This window comes from Ursus maritimus, unplaced genomic scaffold, assembly GCF_017311325.1.
Source record: "Ursus maritimus isolate PB19 unplaced genomic scaffold, ASM1731132v1 scaffold_13, whole genome shotgun sequence".
Taxonomy (NCBI): Eukaryota; Metazoa; Chordata; class Mammalia; order Carnivora; family Ursidae; genus Ursus; species Ursus maritimus.
Genome location: NW_024423675.1, coordinates 38,493,568 through 38,512,506, shown reverse-complemented (window position 1 = coordinate 38,512,506; position 18,939 = coordinate 38,493,568). Strand labels below are relative to the sequence as shown.

Genomic DNA, 18,939 nt, shown 5'->3' with positions numbered 1-18,939 from the left:
GCCCTGGGTACCCCGTCTCCCTGCTGATGTGTTAACCCACCTGGCCTCTGGGGGGGGGTGGTGAGCATGGTGGTCGTGACTTTATTATACCCTAGAGGAGGGCGTATTGAGCAGTATGAAAATCAAAAGAATATTTTATTATAAACAGTTAAAAATTAGAGCCTCTTCTCCCCCCAACCCTTTTTAATGAGGAAATAGAAACCTAGAGAATAATTTGCATCCATCACTTCTACTCAGGACTCATAAATGCCATGTGCAGCGCTAAAGATAGTTTCATCTGTCTGGAGAACCTCAAATGTTGGTCATCCCAGATACTATTTTCCAAGAATGTAAATTTGTGGGTGGCAATATAAGGAAATTTTCTACAGTAACCAAGTAGGGTGTGTGTTTAAGATATTCCTGACCCCATGAGGGTTACATTGGCTGACGCGTTGGCCCTATGTTTATTTAACTTTCATGTATCAAAATAATTTCATTAGCCTTGGAGCAAGTATGTGCTAGACTTGTCCAGTATGATCACCAGTCCTCACCTGGCTATTTGAAATATGGCTCTTCCAAATTGAGATGTGCTGTAAGTAGAAAACAACATACTGGATTTGAAGATGTTAGAAAAAAGTGTAGACTAATAAGCTAGAGAGTTGGGTCTAGAGATGAATTCTTTTGATTCCCACTAAGCTTCCTATTGAAGGAAAACACAAGACAGTGAGTTCATATATGGTTTCAAAGGTTTTTTTTTTAAAGATAACAGTTTTGATACTGTCTTTTTAAGCGTAACTTTGATGGCTACAGAGAAATGTTTTCTCATCTCCTTATGAACGTAAGATTGCTACAAGCTTATTAGCTAGAATACAGTATACTGAGTGTAACCTTATTCTAGTCCATTCGTTCTATGAAAGAAGCTCTAAGATTTTGCAACATGCTTTCGTATCAAGTCCCCACAGACTGAAACCTAGCAGAATGAACCAGAAGACCTTGCGTTAGCTTTAGGGCCACACACTAACTATGTGTAGAAATCTTTGTCAGAGCGTTCAGAGATTTGGGGAAGCCATTTTTTTAAAGAAGGCAGAGTCCTCCCAGGATACTATAGATGTAGTTATTTAATGAAAGAACAGAAAAATGAAACCGCAAACTTTCCACTTAAAACCAGCAGGTGAAAGTAATGGGGAAGACGGGCAGGAGTGCTTTCTTCCCAGCAATGAAATACAATTCTGTTTGTCTTTTCCCCTCCCTAGCCCCTGCTCTTCATTGTTGCCTTTGCACCTCCGTCCCTATTACATTCATTCATAGATTCATCAATGTATACTGTTGTGAAAATACCATGCTTGAAGCACTGTGATAGTCGTTGTGACAAAGGTGAAAACACATAAGAACCGGAATACAAATAACATATAGAGTAAAAAATAGTGTTTTAGGAGAACCCTTGATAAAGGGCTATGAAAGTTGACGGAAGAAACAGTTTCTGATCGGCAGATCTGAGACCTCCCCAAAAAGGTATCAGGGAAACCTCTCTGTGCAGAGTGCTGGGGTGGATTTGAACATAGGGAGGTGAGCAGAGAGGAAAGAGTATGTGGAGAAGCAGTGGAGTGGCTATCAGGAAGAGCAACTTACATGTGGCTGTGTGTTGAGCTCCCAGCAGAGCTGGAAGGACTTGTCAAAGGCATACTGCAGAGGGTATGACATTCCATGTCGGTACCTTAGGTTAGACTTCGCTCCGTAGGTCATGTATATAGGGTATTTGAGTGGGGAAGAACCTTGTCAGCACTGTCCTTCAGGGAGAGTAATTCATCAGTAGAGGGTAGGATTGATTGAAAGCGTGCTAGATTAGATGAAGTACCCTGTAAGGAAACAATTATACTGGTTCAGGCTATTATTAATGGGGGAATGGACACCTGTATCTTTAAGAGTAGAACTGCACTTCATTTAGAAGCAAACCGAGCAAAATTTGAAATATCGTATATGAAAATCTAGAAAAATAATACTAGCTAACATTCTCTGAATGCCTGCTCTGTGCCCAGTTTTGAGAACTTTGCCATTTATTATTTCAGTTAGTGCTTTCAGTCCTCCAAGGTGTAGATGAGGACACAGGGGCCTAGAGAGGATAAGTCTCTCACACAGGTCACACAGCTGGTGAGTGGCAGAGCTGGACTGACCCACAGTCAGCCCGAATCCACACTACAAACGGCTTTGCAGAAGGCTTCACGATGGGAATCTTTCAAATAACAAACTCCCAACCACTGTAGTTGAAACACAACTCATTTTAGAAAAATTAATTTTGAACAAAATGTTTTGGAAGTTGCAGCTATGATATAAAGCTAAGTGAACAAGTAAAACCATAATAAAGAATAATCATGTTTAAAAATGAGGTAAAATTGACGTCTTCGTTTGACAGGCTATTCTGCAATTGCTGTGTGGTAGTAATTCTTTAAATAAAGAGGGACTTGAATGTGCCAAGTATAAAGATTCTAATAGAAAAATTACTGTTAGCTTTAAAGAAAACCCAATTAATTGGCCTGATGGCATCACTGACAGCTCACCCTCTCCTCAAAGGTAAGGGAGTGTAACTGGCTTAAAAGGTGAAAGAGAGCTTTTACCACTACAGGGGGGAGGGACGGAAGATGGTCTTCCTCACACCTCCTCTGGAGGGGAAAGAACTACAGTTGTGTGAAAGGTAGACCGTGTTTGGGGTTTTGTTTTGTTTTTGTTTTTTTTGTAACAAATGGAAAGTTGGGGAAAACATCTCAGATTGACTCCTGAAAGCAAAAATACTTAACTAAATTGATGTGATTCTAGCAAACTCTGAACTGAACTTTTGTCTTGAGGTGAAATTGTGTTAGTGTGTGTTATTGAGCACAATATAGTTGGCACTCAGAGGAGGCCGAGATGGGGGGGCAGAGTGGGGGAGAACCTAGTCCAAGACCTAAATGTGCGGTGCGAGTCTCTAGGGGCCCACATGAGAGTCTCTTAGGGCCAGAGGGGCACCGTAGCAGCATTAATATGTTCAGGAAACCAGGCGAAGCAAAATTATTTTTCTGAACTATTTGGTGAACAGGTGCTGTCTTTCATTTGGCCACAAAGCAAGAAAACACTAGATTTAATGTTTCCCTCTGAATTCTGCAGACACACAAATCTGTGTGAGAGAAGGAAAGGAAGGTGATTCTACATAAATAGTTCCCAAGCTTCATGGCCTCAGTAACACATAACGCTCTCAAATGTCACCGAAGGGTCCAAAGAGCTTTAGTTGCTGTGAATTATACATATCAGAAGTTACCATAGTATAAATCAAAATTACATCTATTGAAATTTACCAGATTATAAACGAAACAGAAGAAATTAAAAATACTTATTAAAATAGCTCAAAATAATCGGTGAAAGAAACCTGTCAGAAAAGGCTACATGTACTGTGTGGTTACATGATATGAAATCCTGGAAAAGAAAAAGTGATTGAGACAGATCACTGGTTGCCACTGAGCTCCTAGGAAGAGTTTTTAAATATTGGGAAGCTATTGGGGCGCCTGGGTTGCTCAGTTAAGCGTCCAACTCTTGATTTCAGCTCAGGTCACGATTTTGGGGTCTTGGGATTGAGCCCCACATTGGGCTCCTCGCTCAGCGTGGAGTCTGCTTGAGGCTTCTCTCTTCTCTCCCTCTGCCCCTCCCCCGGCTCGCTCTTGCACACACACCCACGCGCACATGCTCTCTCTCAAAATCATATATATATGCTATCAAGTTCATGGTGTCCAGAATACAATCTTCCAGAATTCCAATTTTCACCTGAAAGCTTGAATTTTATCACTGGCCACAAGTATATTGTCAGTTGTTTTCCTTGAAATGACAAGCTCACCTCATTTTGAAGAAAATGCCTGCCAAATAGAATAAGTTTGTCCATCAATTATTCTCAAATAAAAAAGGTGTGTATGAACTCCTTCAATTCACAATTCAATAGTTCTTTTTTTTCTCTCAACATCCATTGTATTTCTGTATGCAGCAGGAGTATTCTGTGCCCATTTTCCATTTCATTACACAGAATGTTAAAAAGACACGAACTCAGCAGTTAAGGTGTAAGACAGTAATTTTCTGTGTTTCATCAAGGACATCCTTAAGTGAGGCTGCCTTGCCTTCTTTGTTTCTTATTTCACTGAGAGTGTGTGGTGGTAACGAGTACGGTGACTTCTGGTACAATTTGGTGCCACTGCCTTGACCTGTGCCAAGATGCCAATGGGTGTACTCCCCCTTGTTGTTGCACTATCGGTGAAAATGTCAGTCCCCTGGAAAGGGCAATTAATGCCTTAGTGTGATTATGAAATTGCTTTTTTTTTTTTTTAAATGAAATAGCTTTGACTTCACAACCCCCTGAAAAGAGTCTCAGTGACCTCAGGGTCACAGAGCACACTGAGAACTGGTGGGTCTGTATGGTGGTGGTGCTGCCAACACTGTTATAGAATTGACTTTCCTGGGTTAACCAAATAGAAAATTTTTAAAAATATTTTATTTATTTGAGGAGCGCATGCGCATGAGCAGGGGGAGGCTCAGAGGGAGAAGCAGGCTCCCCGCTGAGCATGGACGCCAGATGCAGGGCTCCATCCCAGGACCCCGGGATTATTACCAGATCAGCAGGCAGATGCTTAACGGACTGAGCCACCCAGCCGCCCCTCAAATAGAAATTAATCCTACTTGCATTTTTGGTTCCAGGACTCCTATCTTAAAACAGAAATTATTTAAAAAATGAAAATCAAAATATGCAAACTGGAGACACAAGGAAGAAAGTTTAGCATTAGGAATAACTGAAGTCCATAACCATAAACTGTTGTATTTAAAACGGAACACTTGATGCGTGGGTCTCGTTTTTATTTAGGAAGTAGTTGGATTGTCTCTCACCTATATATTTTATTCATATTTTCAAGATCTTTGGCTATCCTGCTGCCCTAAGATAATTGAATTTTACTTAATACAAAGACATGTTATGGTTTCTTGCATTGGTTTATTTTGGATAAAAACCACATTTTTGCATTTTTATTGAGACTTGCTTCCGGGGCAGTGCTTTACCATTTGCAGGCAGTATTTCTAGTGCTTTGGGTCAAATGCCTTTTTATGAGTGCACACATGCAGTTTACCAGATCCGTTTCTGGAGTAGAGCACGCTGAAGCTTGAGCTCCACACTGGGAGCCCCTGCCTCTGGAAACTCTGAAGCTGTGCTTTTCAAACGAAGTCCTAGAACCTCTGCCCTTGAATTTGACTGATTTCCCACTGCTCCTTGGGCACACTAAGATAAATCTGAGTGTTCTGGAACCGTCTGTGAAGACTTAAGGCCAAGTAGGCAACGGGCACAAGTCCTTGAGGAATTAGATCCAGAGTTAGAGCTGAGATTGGGTGAGACTGCCACACCAACCTATTCCCATGTTGGCCAAAAGAGGGGGACAGAGGCTAGGGAACAGGGCCGGTAGGTGTTAGACTTGTTCACTGACATTGGATAGTCTGGGGGTGGGAAACTGAAGCATGGAAACAGTGGTTTGGGCTTCTGTTTTTGTTCACTTGACCAAAATTCCAATGCCTCACGTATAATCCATATACTTCAAAGTTGTGATCTTACCCAAACTTGGGGGGAACATTATGATGTTGCCCAAAGGAAAAAGCCGGAAGTTAATAATAACGCCTGTCCGTTTGTATTGACAAAATAAGATGTCCAGACTATCGTGAATATGAGGTAGAATTCAGACTTAAAAAAGAAACAAGTTGTTGCATAAAGTTCTTATCTGAAGAACCAGGGCGTAGTTTTCAGTTTGATTGGAATGGGTGATAAATCATTTAGACCCAAAATGTAATCTGTTTTTTTAAAAAAAAAAAAGCCAGATGTGAAGGTTTGGGGTTGTTTTTCCTCACAGATACATGCCAGAACAGAAAAAATGTCAGTGTCTGATGCCTGTGTACCAGTGGCATTGGTGGGTCCGTCCTCATCTTTTCTCCTTCCCGGCTCAAGAGTTCAGACGTTTACTACTTGCAGGAATGTATTTCTGTATGTGTATAAGTACAGAAAGCAGAAGAGAGGTGGATGTGTCAATTATAAACTTCCTACAATAAATTATTCCCCGTTCATCCAGAACATGAGGAATTGGGGTGTTCTAAAATACTGAATATCTAATTAGCTCAGAGTTACACTTGATTTACTGCTTCTTAAAGAATGAGGGGAAAAAATGCACTTGAACCAGGAAAAAATGCATTTAACATTAAAATTACAATAAAGATAATTTTCTTTCACTCTGAAAACTGTTTGGAATTCTAAGAGTGTTAAGGTTGTCATTTGTAATACTTATTACCAGAAAAGGAAATTGGTTTTTCTTTCTTTCGAGTGGTTTGATTGCGAATATATGAAAGTAAATGACATTTGAGTTTACATGGGTAACTGTCTTTTTCTCTACATATATTTCAGTAAATGTTGAAGCTCTTTGAAATCAAAATCTCTCATTCAGTTCCTACACACTCCTAATTCCTGTTTACTTGTCTGCTAATGACTTGGAAACAAGTTTAATTTTAGCTTTCTTTTCTAAATTGAAATTTTTATTTTTGGTGAAGACCGATTCAGTGAAATAACATGACATGGAGTCTAGAGGCAATGGAGAATAGGATCCTACAGCTCGTTCTTTCGGTGGGTTTCCAGGCATTGGTCACGTGAGAGGTTCCTCTTCTATAATAGAAGCTGGGTGTGCGTGCAGCTCTGTTCAACAGATGACGCGTATTCCCTGCGCACAGAGAACGGAGCAAGCAGCTCGCTCCTTAGCAGCTCGCAAGGAGCGAGCGTGGATCCTGTGACTGACTGAGGTCACAGCTAACTCCCAAACCCAGTTTGATGGGCAGTTTCATCCATTGCCGATCACCATCCCCAAGTTTCTGTTCATAATTCCTAGCCAAAAAAAAGATGACTTTGTGTTTTCTCCTTTGATTCCCGCCCCCCACCGCCTGGAATCAAGCAGAAGTCCTAATGAGTCTGAAATAGCCTAAAGCAGACAACAGGTGGGAGACAGTGAATTTGATTAATCAATCTGTCCTGTATAATGAAGAGGCTAAAATAATATCTGTGATAAGTCTCAATGGTGGGGAGTTTTTCTATGAAAACAAGACTTAATTTGATCGAACCAAAAGAATGTGCATTCTAATTGACTTTGGGGCCAGCGACTCTTGGAAAGGACCTTAATCGCCACCCTCCCCTGTCCTCTAATCCCCTACCACTGGCCAAAACTTCAACTGAAAAGTGAAAAATTACCTTCTCAAAACCCTTTTCTCTCTCTGGGATAATGCACCATCCTTATTTTTTTGTCTGCCTCCCTGCCCACTCCTATTTTAGACCTTTCTCCTGCCTCCTTCCCTCTGACTGTGGGCTTCCCCAGGGCTCACATCTCTCATTTGCCCTTACACTCACAAAGACCAGTTCACCTGTGAGTTTCACTTGCCCTCTGCACCAGCCTGCAAATCCACGCCCTGGTCCTAAGACCTCACCGGGGCTTTACGCCTGTCCTGAGGTCCCAGACTCCCCCTGATCATGCTCCCTGGTAGTTTCTTGCTCGTCCCCGCCCTCCGATTGTTCTCCTACAGGTGCCTCCCCATCCACACTTCCAGCTGGTTTCCCTCAAGTCTGAGTCCTCATCACCTAGCTGTCCTACCTGGCCTTCCTGTCTCTCTCCTCCCCACCCTTAGCCTCTTCATCAGACTGAAGCTGCAGCGATGTTTTCAGAACATAAACCAGGCCGTGTCAAGCCTTCCTCAAAACTGGCCTCCTCCTCCCCTAGCCTTGTCACGCACTATCTGGACTCGCCAGCCCCTGGCTCTCTGACCTGTCTTCGGCCTCTTGCACTCTACCTCTGGGTCATCACAGTAAACTGACAGCTGGTCTTTTGTCTGAAGCTCTTTCTGACTTCAGTCCTTTTTTTGTCTGTTCAATCAAGTTTGTATTCCTCGGTCTGGTATTAAGGAGTAGACCTAATATTTTTTACCCAACCTTCCATTCCTCACCCTATTAATACTTCTCTCCAGTAATGTCCACTTCCTCATTCATTCTTGCTCCCCTCCCCAAACTCTGTATACCCCCACTAACATCGTTTGCTGTCTCAGTTCCTGGCCTCTTGCCCCATTCTGTTCTCCTCACCTGCATTTCTCTTCATTTCAAAGAAGTCAGAATGGATTTTGCTTTTTTTTTCTCCTTCCTTGAATCTAGCATTAAAGCCTACACTGGCTTCTCCTTTTTGGATTTTTAATGTGTATGAATTACCTCCTTTAAAATTAACTCTCTTTGTGTGTATTCTTATTTGCCAGTTGTTTCTATGTGCTTGTCCGTTCTCCACATACCGTAAGGACCCCAGGGGTGGAATAGACTTTCTCGTGCATGTCTTCTGGTCAATATGCTGTTTACTGTAGAGCGAGGCAAATCATAACTGTTGGTTATTTGATTTGGAATTGGATGGCGCATTCCTTAACTTTGTTTTTCAAGCCTCTGTCTTTGGAATATTTAAGTCTTTTCTTCTTTTCCTCCTAGAGATTCCATTTTTTAAACAACATTCAACTTTGTGAACCTGAAGAATTTTGACCATTCCAAGTCTTAATGCCACACCACTACTCCAGCGAATTTATACTACGACTGGTAACAATGACCAGAAGCCTGAAGAATTAAAATGCCAACAGCCAAACCTTACCTTAGCAGCTCTGGTCTATACTGTTTCCTCGCATTTTAATACATTATTTTGTTTTATAACCACTTCTAAATATTCTTGATTCTTTCTTTTCTTTTCTTTTCTTTTTTAATTAGGGAGTTTTGTTTTTGTTTCCCATTTACTTTGTGTGTACAACTACCTGCTTTTTATCACTCATTTTGATCAAATGATAGTGAACAAAGCCAGCCCCCCGCTGGTAAGGTGCTGTTTGCTTGAACAGCTGCTGTTGGGTGGAAAGGAAACTCTGGGACTAATTTCGATAGTGGCTTTCCTGTCTTCCAGATCCTTCCCACTGAATCCTTACCGCAAATCTTTACGGAGTTTTCAGATTGCAGTAAATATACTGGATGAGAAAATATTAATACAGATTAAAAGCATTTCTCACATCCTGAAAATTTTCTAATGTTTGAGAATTTCATCGGGGCTATTTTTTATATGGGACCCTTTTTGACCTTCCAGTCCTCTGACTTTGTACTGAAAGTCAGAGAAGCTCCAGACTGGAGAATTACGAAGCAGCTCACTGACCACGCACTGTGTCTCGAGACCCTGTGGCGCTGCGGTGCCAACGGTTCTCAGACACATGCTCTTCGGCAGCATTCCAGAACCAGGAGGGAGGAAAAGGAGAAACTACCGTTTCCTCTCTTCTACTAAAAATTCAGGCAGCTTAAAACCTTAGTGCTCGCTTTCTTAACATGTCCAAATTCCAGGACTTTCCATCATTTGAACACTGTGTAGAACACTTGCTTTGCATGAAACCTCCTTGTCTACTCGTAACACTGACCTTTTGTTACTGAGCAGGTTTCTCTCTTTCAGATAGTTGGATGATGCACACAGGTTTGAGGACACTGGGGAGACGAGCAGGGGCTGTGGTGGTTTTTTGATGGTTGCAAGGAAGCTATGCCATTTACAGCTGACATCGGAGACCTGATAGGGACCTATTAACGGCATTGCACATGTTTTCCTTCGCTTCTGACCCTGTGTATAGTTATGATGCCAGAGTAGATTTATAGCAGCTTCAAGTTGTATTAAATGATATTTTGCTTTCTGTAATACTGTTATAAAATAAAGTTTGTTTATTCTCTACACTTGTCGTTTCTCTTTTTTATAAAGGTTTAAAAAATAAACTGGAGTGATATTTGCCGTCGAAAGTCTTACGATGTGGTGAAATGCAGCATTTTTTAGAATCTGTAATTCCGACCTCTTGTAACGTGCTGCTGCCGCCCGCATCACCGAAGCGAAATGGCTAAGGCAGCAGTGAAGGTTTGGAAATCCGTTGTTCGGAGTTCCAGATTCCTCCTGCCTGCGCACATGGCCCATCGCCGCCTTTACACGTTCTCCAAGGGAAGATTCCGCTTGTTTTCCTGGTGTATTTTTTGTTTTGTTTTCAGAAAATATTTTAGTTCCGCCGTCTGAACACCCGTGTGCTTCATGTTCTGCTCCACTGTCCGGTGGGCCTTAACGTATCAAGCAGGATGGGTTCTGCCAAGGGCCCGCGTCCGTGTCTAATCAGGGTGGTTCATTATGAAACTTTTGCCAAGACGCATCAGATTAAGTGCTCTGTTTTCTTCTACACATTGAAAACATTACACGGCAAATGACCAACAGTGTCTATTCTGTTTTAGAATGTTATGTAGAATTTCTCTAGTCATTTAAAGTGAGCGTGTTAAATACAATTTACACGACTGTCTTCTTTGGGCTCTGTTCCCACTGAATTATCTCTCACCTCATGGAAGGCCCTTCTCACTTTCTGCAGAATTATTACAGAAACCACTCCTCTCTGGAGAAGCTGATCTCCGCCAGATAAGCCTTCGTGACATTATAGAGCCAAATGTGGTTCTGTGAATCTGTTTCTCATCAGAAAGCTTGTAGGGATAGCGTTCATATTTAAAGCAGAGGTTGGATTTACCGGAGTTCTTTGAGAACCATATCTGTCCATCCTTCCAGTGCTAACTGCCCTGATAGGAAGTGTCCACGGCAGCTCCAGTGACTAGCAAATGCTGTGTTTGATTAGGGCTCAGTTTCAGCTGAGATAGCAAGGATGGGGGGAGGGGGGTCCCAGAGACACCTAGAGCATCTGTAGGGCTTAGGACCCAAAGAGCAGCTGGGAACAGTGTTGGTAAGTAATGCCACGTGTAGCTGCAGCGCGAGGCTACTGTTCTTAATATTTTATAGTTCTTAGAAAATATTTCCCAGGATGTTAGCTTGTTCTGTAAACTGAGCTTTTAAAACCCCAAATGATCGAATAAGAACGTAGGTCAACAGTGTTCACTGAGGTGAGAGACATCTGGGTGTACTTGTTTATCTTAAAAGCCATATAATTTCAGGGTGATCAGCAATAATTCCTTTTAGTTGCATGGGGTTTTTACAGGTAACATTTTACGTAAGCAATCCTGTGTGGAATGCAGGAAACAGCAGTGTGTTTCCCGCAGGCCACAGCTGGATAAAAAATGAGGTTATTTTGAAAATACATAGAGTTGGTAGATGTTTGGTATTTCACTATCATGAGTAGCTTCTGTTTTCTTTTATGATACATTGTGCATTGCATTATTCATTGCATACACTCCCAGTTCATGGAATGACTATCACCAGGACTCTAGCAATGAAGCAGACTGTAGCCATAACTACTGCCCAACAAGGGCTTCGTTAAGTATTTCCCCTTATTTATGGACAAAATTATTTGATATCTGAAAACATAATTGAGTATTCAGCTATAGGTAGGGAGGAGTGAGTTATGGTTGAGATGAAACAAGATTGTCCATTAGTGGGTAACCGCTAAAGCCAGGTGGTGGTAAATAGGGGTTTATTATATCATCCTGTTAAAATATTCCCTAATAAAGGGCTAAAAAAATACCCTAAAGCCCCCCCCCTTTTTTAAAGTCCTTCCTCCACGTACTGTTGGAGAAGAATACATCGTACTTCATTGTATGTGCTCTGGTCGGTTTCCACCTGTCTTCCATGCTTGCACGGGACACTGGGACACTGGAATGTTACTGCTGAGACAGTAACAGGAGGGAATATACCTCAGTTAGTTTTACAGAAACCAGCCTGGACTTGGATGGATCCTTGCACGCTCCCATTCGTGTATTTGCTGGGATTAGGCCACAGTGGAGCACTGCCTCCAGAAGAAAACATGGCCACCTGGCAAGTCCTAGGTGCTGCCCTCCTGACCCTTGGCCACAGGGTCAAAAATGCTGACCCTGTGTATGGTTATGGTGCTAGATTAGATTTATAGCAGCCGCAAGTTGTATAAAATGATACTTTGCTTTGAATACAAAGGCCTCAGAATCCTGCAGATGGACCTTTGATTCCCCTACTCAGAGTAACTGAACCATGTGACTTTAATGAAGGCTCTGAAATCTCTCTAAAGTGAGGTACTTCTGCATCTCAGTGCGGGGATATTCTGCTGGTTGGATGAAATAAAAGTGTGTACAATGCCTGGCGGAGCTCCTAGCACAGTAATACCCTCAAAACATGGCAGTCATTGTGAGTAGTAACAGCACTGTGCATGAGGTAATCTACCACTGGCAAATATATGAAGATCATGCCATTCTGAGCTATGTTGAGGGCTTTCCCTAGTAGAATTCTGTGCTATTCTAGGGTTACTTGGGAAGTCTGTTGAGAAGATTTTGTCTATGAGAGTATGTGGACCTCACTTCCCTGAGAGTCCCACAATGTCAGGGGCCTCTTACGGTCTTCTCATGGTCTACCATGTGCAAGCAGCACAAGTACTTGGAGAATCTGGCTGCTGGCTTCCTAACCACAGACTCTTGGATGAATTTCAAGGGTCTGAACTTTCGCCAAATATATGCAAAATTGTGAGTGTATGCATGTTTCTTAGGAAAAATTCCTGGCTTTCATCAAATTCTCCAAAAGGCTTCTTTATGATCTAAATAAAAGTTATAAACTCTGCTCTTAATAATCTGGGCTTGGGAATGTGGGTTTGAATAATTAAAACAGTGGAAAGAATTTTTGAATTTCCAATCTGTTTGGTGGTAATTATAAATAAAATATTTTGAATGCGTGTTTTCTGTTCTGTTGTTTGTCACTCATTTGCCAGGGTAAATACCATTGTATAAATTCTGATAAACTCAGAGGTCTCTTCTGATTAGCACATTAATTATAAAGTCAGCAAGAATCTCAAGAGTATTTGTTCTAAAAATTCTGTTTCTGAACAAGTCAGAAAATTAATTTCCAGAATGTGTTTTAATAGTTATAAATTCTGATTTCTGAGACACAATGTTGCCAAGGAACTTAAGATTTCAAGGTAAAGTTGTTTTTGGTGCATGGGAGTGTGTGTTCTTGATTTTGTAATTGCTCCTACATTCTAGAAAATACTAGAGGTCAAATTAGTTATAAGTAAGTTTCCTTTTTAAGGGTTGTGAGTAACGTTTTGGGGAACATAATGTGTGTCTTTCCTTGCCCCATTTTCTGTTTGGTCAACTTATATAGGTCCAGGATATAGAGGAACGGTCATGGATTTCAGTTTCCCAGCACTGTGAACAAGAGAGGTGGGACCTTAGTATTAACAGCTTTATTTAGCTCTGTAAAAAAAAAAAAAAAAAAAGAAAGTATTCTTTGGTGAATTTTCATCGAATACATGGCAACATAACAAAAGCATTATTTTATCAAAGGTCTCAGGTTGGGAAAACAGTTGGGAATTCTTTCAGGTACTAGAACATTAGAAATAAGGTTAGGAGCCGTTGTGAGACCCTCTGGGTTGTGCGTGCATTCGTGGCCCCCGGAGAGAGGCTTTGGAGCACGGGATGGAGCAGAGTAGAGGATAACGTAAGGAGACTGCAGCCTGGTCTAGATGGCAGGAGCGATGGCAGGAGCCAGGGCTCTCCAAGCCGGAAGAACACCTTATACTGGACGGTGAGCATGTGAAGAGCAGGTGCGGCTGACTGGCAGCGCTCTGTGAAGTGTTTGACCAATTGAGTAGCCGTGCCTTCAAGTAGATGGTAGCAAAACCCTTGGAAGTTGGTCTTTCCATGGGAAAACATGGTTCTGTTTCTCTTTACATATAAAACCCATGAATCTGCTCAGGATTTCATTGGAAATTACTCTCAACAGCCACAAAAGAAATGGGTCTTGCTTTAAACTCCTTGCTTATGCTTACTGCTGAGAACACAGTGTCTGGAGCTCATCTGCTATCACAGCGGCTGGGATGCATTTTCCCTGCGAAGGAAGAGATGGTGGACTTGCCTCCACCAGAACCAAAAGCCAGCCTCCCCTCTTTCCAGAAGAAGGTGGAGCCAACCCTGGTGGCCAAACCACAGATTTGGCTGGCAGCTGGGAATACGATGCATCCTTTCATGCCTTCTGTTAAAGAAAGCATTTTTATATAAGCTGATTTCCATCAGGGGCTAAAAAGAGATCCCTCCCAGAACTGATAGAATATTATTATTCCTTCCATATGGCATGAACACTGTTATTTTAAGTTACTTCAGTCTGAAAGCCCCAGCAGACAGTTCCATTGTAATCAAATGCAATAAAACACAGAATGAGTGTCTTCAAACACTGAGTTTTACATTATGCAAGAAGGGCAAACGGAGACTAATGACTCTGGATGCTTGTGAAGAATTTGGAGTGGGGAGAGAGGTAGCTAAGAAAATACCCAGCACCAGTGGTGTGTTTTTGCTTTTGGTCATTCACACACTCTTTCGTAAGATTGTATGTCCCTACAGAAGTTGGTGCATTTCTTACAGGTGACCAAACTCAGTACGTTTTATGAAGTTAATCACTCTAATAGCTTATTAGATTCACATGCAAAGATTAGACTAGACTCACTCTTAGGACATGGGAAGCATCTTTTGTTGGTCTTAACTAGGAAACTGTGGAGAGCACATAGTACTCAATCTGTTTTAATGACCACTTTGAATTAAGTGTTTCTCTTTGGTTATCTATGTTGGGTCCTTGGAGCTCCCACTGGGAAAAAAAAAAGAATTCTGCTGGTGAAATGTTGACTTCTTTCCATATTTAGAAATAGCTCCCTGAAGGTTTGGTTTTAGAGCAAATGTTTGAGCTATTCTCCATATGAGAGTACATGCGTGTCCTGTTCTTCCCTTTGCCCACCAGGAAATTGCCAGTATTCCCAAGCCATTTCTTGCTGAAAACTGCCTTCACAGGTGATCCATATCTAGTATGGAGACTCCACTTGTTTTGTGTGTCATCACAAGTGTGGTGTGATTTGTGAAATCAGCTGGAAAAGGGAGAGAAAGAAACAAACTCAGGGCCGGAAGTGATGCCTGGAAGGACGCCATATTAGAGCTGCTATGTGGCAGGCGGAGGAAGTGGGAATACTGACGCAGAGGAAATCCACAGAACTCTCAAGCACTCGTGTTTTGCTGTCCTTTTGCTCTCTACCAGAGTTTCTTCACCTATAAAATCAGAATAATATATGCTTCCATGGGCTCATGTAACAAAGATACCTAAGAATTTTATATAAAAAACAGTGTCCTTCAGAGTAGACAGAGTCCTATAGAAGTTAAAAAGTTGCCAAGCATCCAGTCCATAGTGCACATCCAGGAAAATCCTGTATTCTTTGTACTCTCCGACGAACTGCTGTTTAACTGAGTCTCATAGACGTCCCCCTGGGTAATAGCTGCCACTTTGCAAAGTGGTTCAGAACAAGCTTTTCAGTATTCTATTGGTGCTGTTGTTCAAGTTTATGAACTTATTTTATTAGCTAAGCCATTGACCGTTGCTCTCTGACCGGTAGAATTTCGCTGTGCTTCAGCCATGGATCAGTCCCCAAGTCATGTTCTTTTCGTCCTCTGGTACAGGTAAGAGCCAGCCTTGCGTTTGTGCTGGTGATGGGGGGTCTGCGACAGTTCTTCGTTAACTGAAAGGAAAATTATCAGTTAGTACTTTGGAGGCAGCTGAGTGCCTGCCGTTGGTCATGGACAACTCATGCATGGGTGTTGGCCAGCGTTTCTGCAAGTTACTCAAGGCCAGGTCCCCAGAGCAAGGCCTGTTGCAGGGTCTCACTTCACCTCCCCAACCACTTCTAACAGAAATGTAAATGTTTATTTTGAAAGAATGGCCCCGATTGTAGTGGACAGATGACAATTATAATAATTGTTATATGCTAAGTATATTTAATATTTAGCAGATTAAGTGTTGATTAAATGTATTAAGACTCCCTCATTCAATAAGCATTGATAAAGCATGTCTGTAGGCCCCAGGACCTGGAACGTGGAAATGAGTAAGATTGAGTTTCTGTCCCTGGTCCTCCCTGCCCCCAGAAATGTGCTGGGCATTTAGTCTTTAGTTATGTCAAGTTAGTCTTCTCCCTTTTACATTTTGACATCCTTTACTAAAAACTGACAATTTCAACTTTTTACCACCTGCACATTCCCTGCACTTATACTTATCCTTTTCCCTCTTGATTGCTGATGACTAAAACATATATATGGAGTTCAGGGAAAGATGTCAAGCCATCTGCTCCTTGAGATGTTTTTTTAAAATGTAAGTTGCTGAAGGCCGGAATGTGATCACTTACCAGACCTTATTTTGGCTCTCACTCCATACAAAAACTTTCAGGCATTCAATAGACACTTTAAAAAAAAATGATTATTTGGGCAGTGTTGGTTATTTAGAGAGTAATTTGTCCTTGATCAAGGTGATGGTATTTGGGGGGCAAAGAATAATACTGAAAGTAGAGGTTTAGGAATCTCAGGACTTGGGGAGATAAGATAATCAAAACTTCTACTCTAGAAGCTAAGAAATGTCCATGGGTGTGGTTGATGAAGGATTTTCATGATGGAAAGTTCAAGATGCAGACCTCTGCCTCGAGAGCTACTCCCCAAGGCAATTGACAGAGATTGAAGAGCGCAGGATGCTAGAGAATTTTCTTTCTTCCTTTGTGAGAAAATTGATGTTGTCTACATACTAATTAAATTTATATGCACCATTACCTCCCAAGGCTTCAAGTGTAGGGATCAATGTTGAGTGATTACAATACCTCCACATGCTTTCCATCACATCTTAAAATGCCTCTCTTGGCTGATGAACTAGGATATATGGGACAGGCAAGCTGATTTTCTGTTTCAGAACGTAGGACTCTGGGGTTCTGTGAACACACCAGTTAATCTGTCAATGTCTCTTTCTTTACAGGAACAAAATAGGAATGATTACACTTGCCATAATCCCGGTTGGAAGATTAATGACATGACATTTGACCATCTGGTTACAGTTTTTAAGTGGGAACTGCTAAATAAAGATACAAACTGGTGATTTTTTGGGGGCCAAGTCTTCTCAATTGCCCTCAAACTATAGAAAAGATATGACTACTTACACTTAGGCAAACAGCTACAGAAAGAACTACCCTGTAAGAATGTTCTTAAAGTTTTTTTTAAAGGACAACTTGGAAGATAACGGGAACAGATCTACATAAAAATGAAAATATGTTTAGGCTAAGGTTGTCTGCTAACACTGGAAAACGTAATCAGGAATTATTCCAAAAAAGGGTGCGCAGTTCCCGTTGGGGAGAAGAGGAGAAGATAAGCAAAGCTCAGTTGGAATAGAAAATTCTCGAGAGAGTAATACAGCGCAGGGTGCCCCTCAGCTGCTATCCTGGCCAGGTACCTACAAGGAATAGTACCCAGGGCCCTCACTTGTCCCACCCCACCACACTTGGGACCCAGTCTCAACTGAATGAAAACTGAAAACAGAGAAGCCTGCTTTGGTCCAGTCAGCAGGGCAGTCCTCCCTTGGTATCCTGCAGATGGTGTCCTTGGCAAGCTGCTGGCAACAGAGTGCTAACAATTATTAGTATTTTTTCCAACAATAAGCCTCAGATGGGACCCCTACCTCATTAAGTGACTGATGCAGAGAGTTTTGCCGGCTCCTTCCACCTCCTCAGTTACCTCTCCTGTGCTCCTCACCTATAGCCTAGAAGCTCCAGGCACACTTCAGTGAGAGCCAACAAAAGGGGACTGTAGAGAAGAACCCCAGAAAGTGGAGTCTCATGACATCGTTGTGGGGGCCCCTTCCCTGTTTGGAGGGTCCTGCTTCTGGTGGGAGTGCTCTGTTCTAACGTTGGGATAAGACTTAGAGGGAAAGGGCGGGTCATTCATCAGGCCATTGACCAGACCTGTAAATGAGGACAGAGCCAGAAACAGATTTGCAATGTCTCTCCTCCAACTTCTAACAGTTTTGCCGGATGTCTTCTGTGGTTTTCTAGACCTGGGATTGTTCTCTCAGTTCTGAAAGTCCATAGTAAAAATCTGTTCCAGAATCTTGGACAATTCCTGGTATATGGTAGCTTCTCAGATATGTGTTGAATGAATGCATAAGAACTCTTCCTACCCAGAAGTATGGTGCACGTTTGCAACAAGGCTCAAGTTGGTGAAGGGACTCTATCCAGGAGGCCTTGGCATTCACTGTGTAGAGCTGGCCTCCTTGCTTTCTTTTGGGTTACATGCTGTGTTGCAAAAGGTGGAGGCTTTGATCTCTAGACAGCTGACGTGGGCAGGGATGTGTCAAAGAATGAAGGTGTCACGGTGCGATGACCCTAGTACGCAGGCTGAGCATGTCCTCGGGGCCAGGCCCTGTGGGCACACATTGCCTGCCCTTTGTTCTGCATCTGCCCCATGTGAAGCCAGGCCACACTTTCAAGGGCAGGCTGCCTTCTCCAGGGTCTTCTGAAGGAATATGATGGATATGTCTGTACTTCGTAATTATCTACATTATCTAAATAAGTAAAAACTGTAGACCCATTTAATTTTAATTTTTGCAGATTATAGATATTCTCCCCCAAAAGTCACCCAGGGATAAGTAAGGCTATAAAACCAAGATTCATCCTTTTTTGAAGAAGAGTCTGTCCCAAATACCAGGTGCCCTGCTGAACGATCTGACCTATAATAACTGATAAGTAGAGGCCAGTAAGGCACTCCATGAGGGTATCTTTGTCAGTTGCTGCCTCATTTAATGCTTGATACGTTTTTGAGATACTGAATATTTATCTACCCCAAAAGGCAGCCAGAGATGAAACTTGGGAGTGACATGAATGATTCAAGTGTCTGCCTGTGACGTCAGCATCCTGGTACCGCTCCACAGGGTGCTCAATGTCACTGGGGGCCTGGCATGCGTGTGAATGACAGTGGCCATTGCAACAGCTTTAAAAGACTTTCAAAATGGAAATGTTTGCAACGGCTGGGCATTGAACCAATTTGGAAGGCTAAAATCCTATAGTTAGGATCCTGGGGAATTTCTAATTTTCTCTTCCTTTTTCAGAGGCTCTTTT

The 18,939-nt window shown here is 42.1% G+C and overlaps 2 protein-coding genes across 7 annotated transcripts in view; one reads left to right on the top strand and one right to left on the bottom strand.

The window, feature by feature from the left end:
• EPB41L2 (erythrocyte membrane protein band 4.1 like 2) overlaps window positions 1-9,776 on the top strand; it is a 208,537-nt gene extending 198,761 nt beyond the window's left edge. For all 6 annotated transcript variants that reach the window (XM_040627795.1, XM_008691101.2, XM_008691106.2 and 3 more), the window contains one exon: window positions 8,519-9,776. The gene's annotated coding sequence lies outside the window, so the exon portion shown is untranslated. The remainder of the gene's footprint in view (window positions 1-8,518) is intronic.
• Window positions 9,777-15,448: 5,672 nt separating this feature from the next.
• SMLR1 (small leucine rich protein 1) overlaps window positions 15,449-18,939 on the bottom strand; it is a 30,528-nt gene continuing 27,037 nt past the window's right edge. The window contains 1 exon segment of the mRNA XM_008691236.2: window positions 15,449-15,534. Within this exon segment, the coding sequence (XP_008689458.2) occupies window positions 15,449-15,534 (86 nt within the window).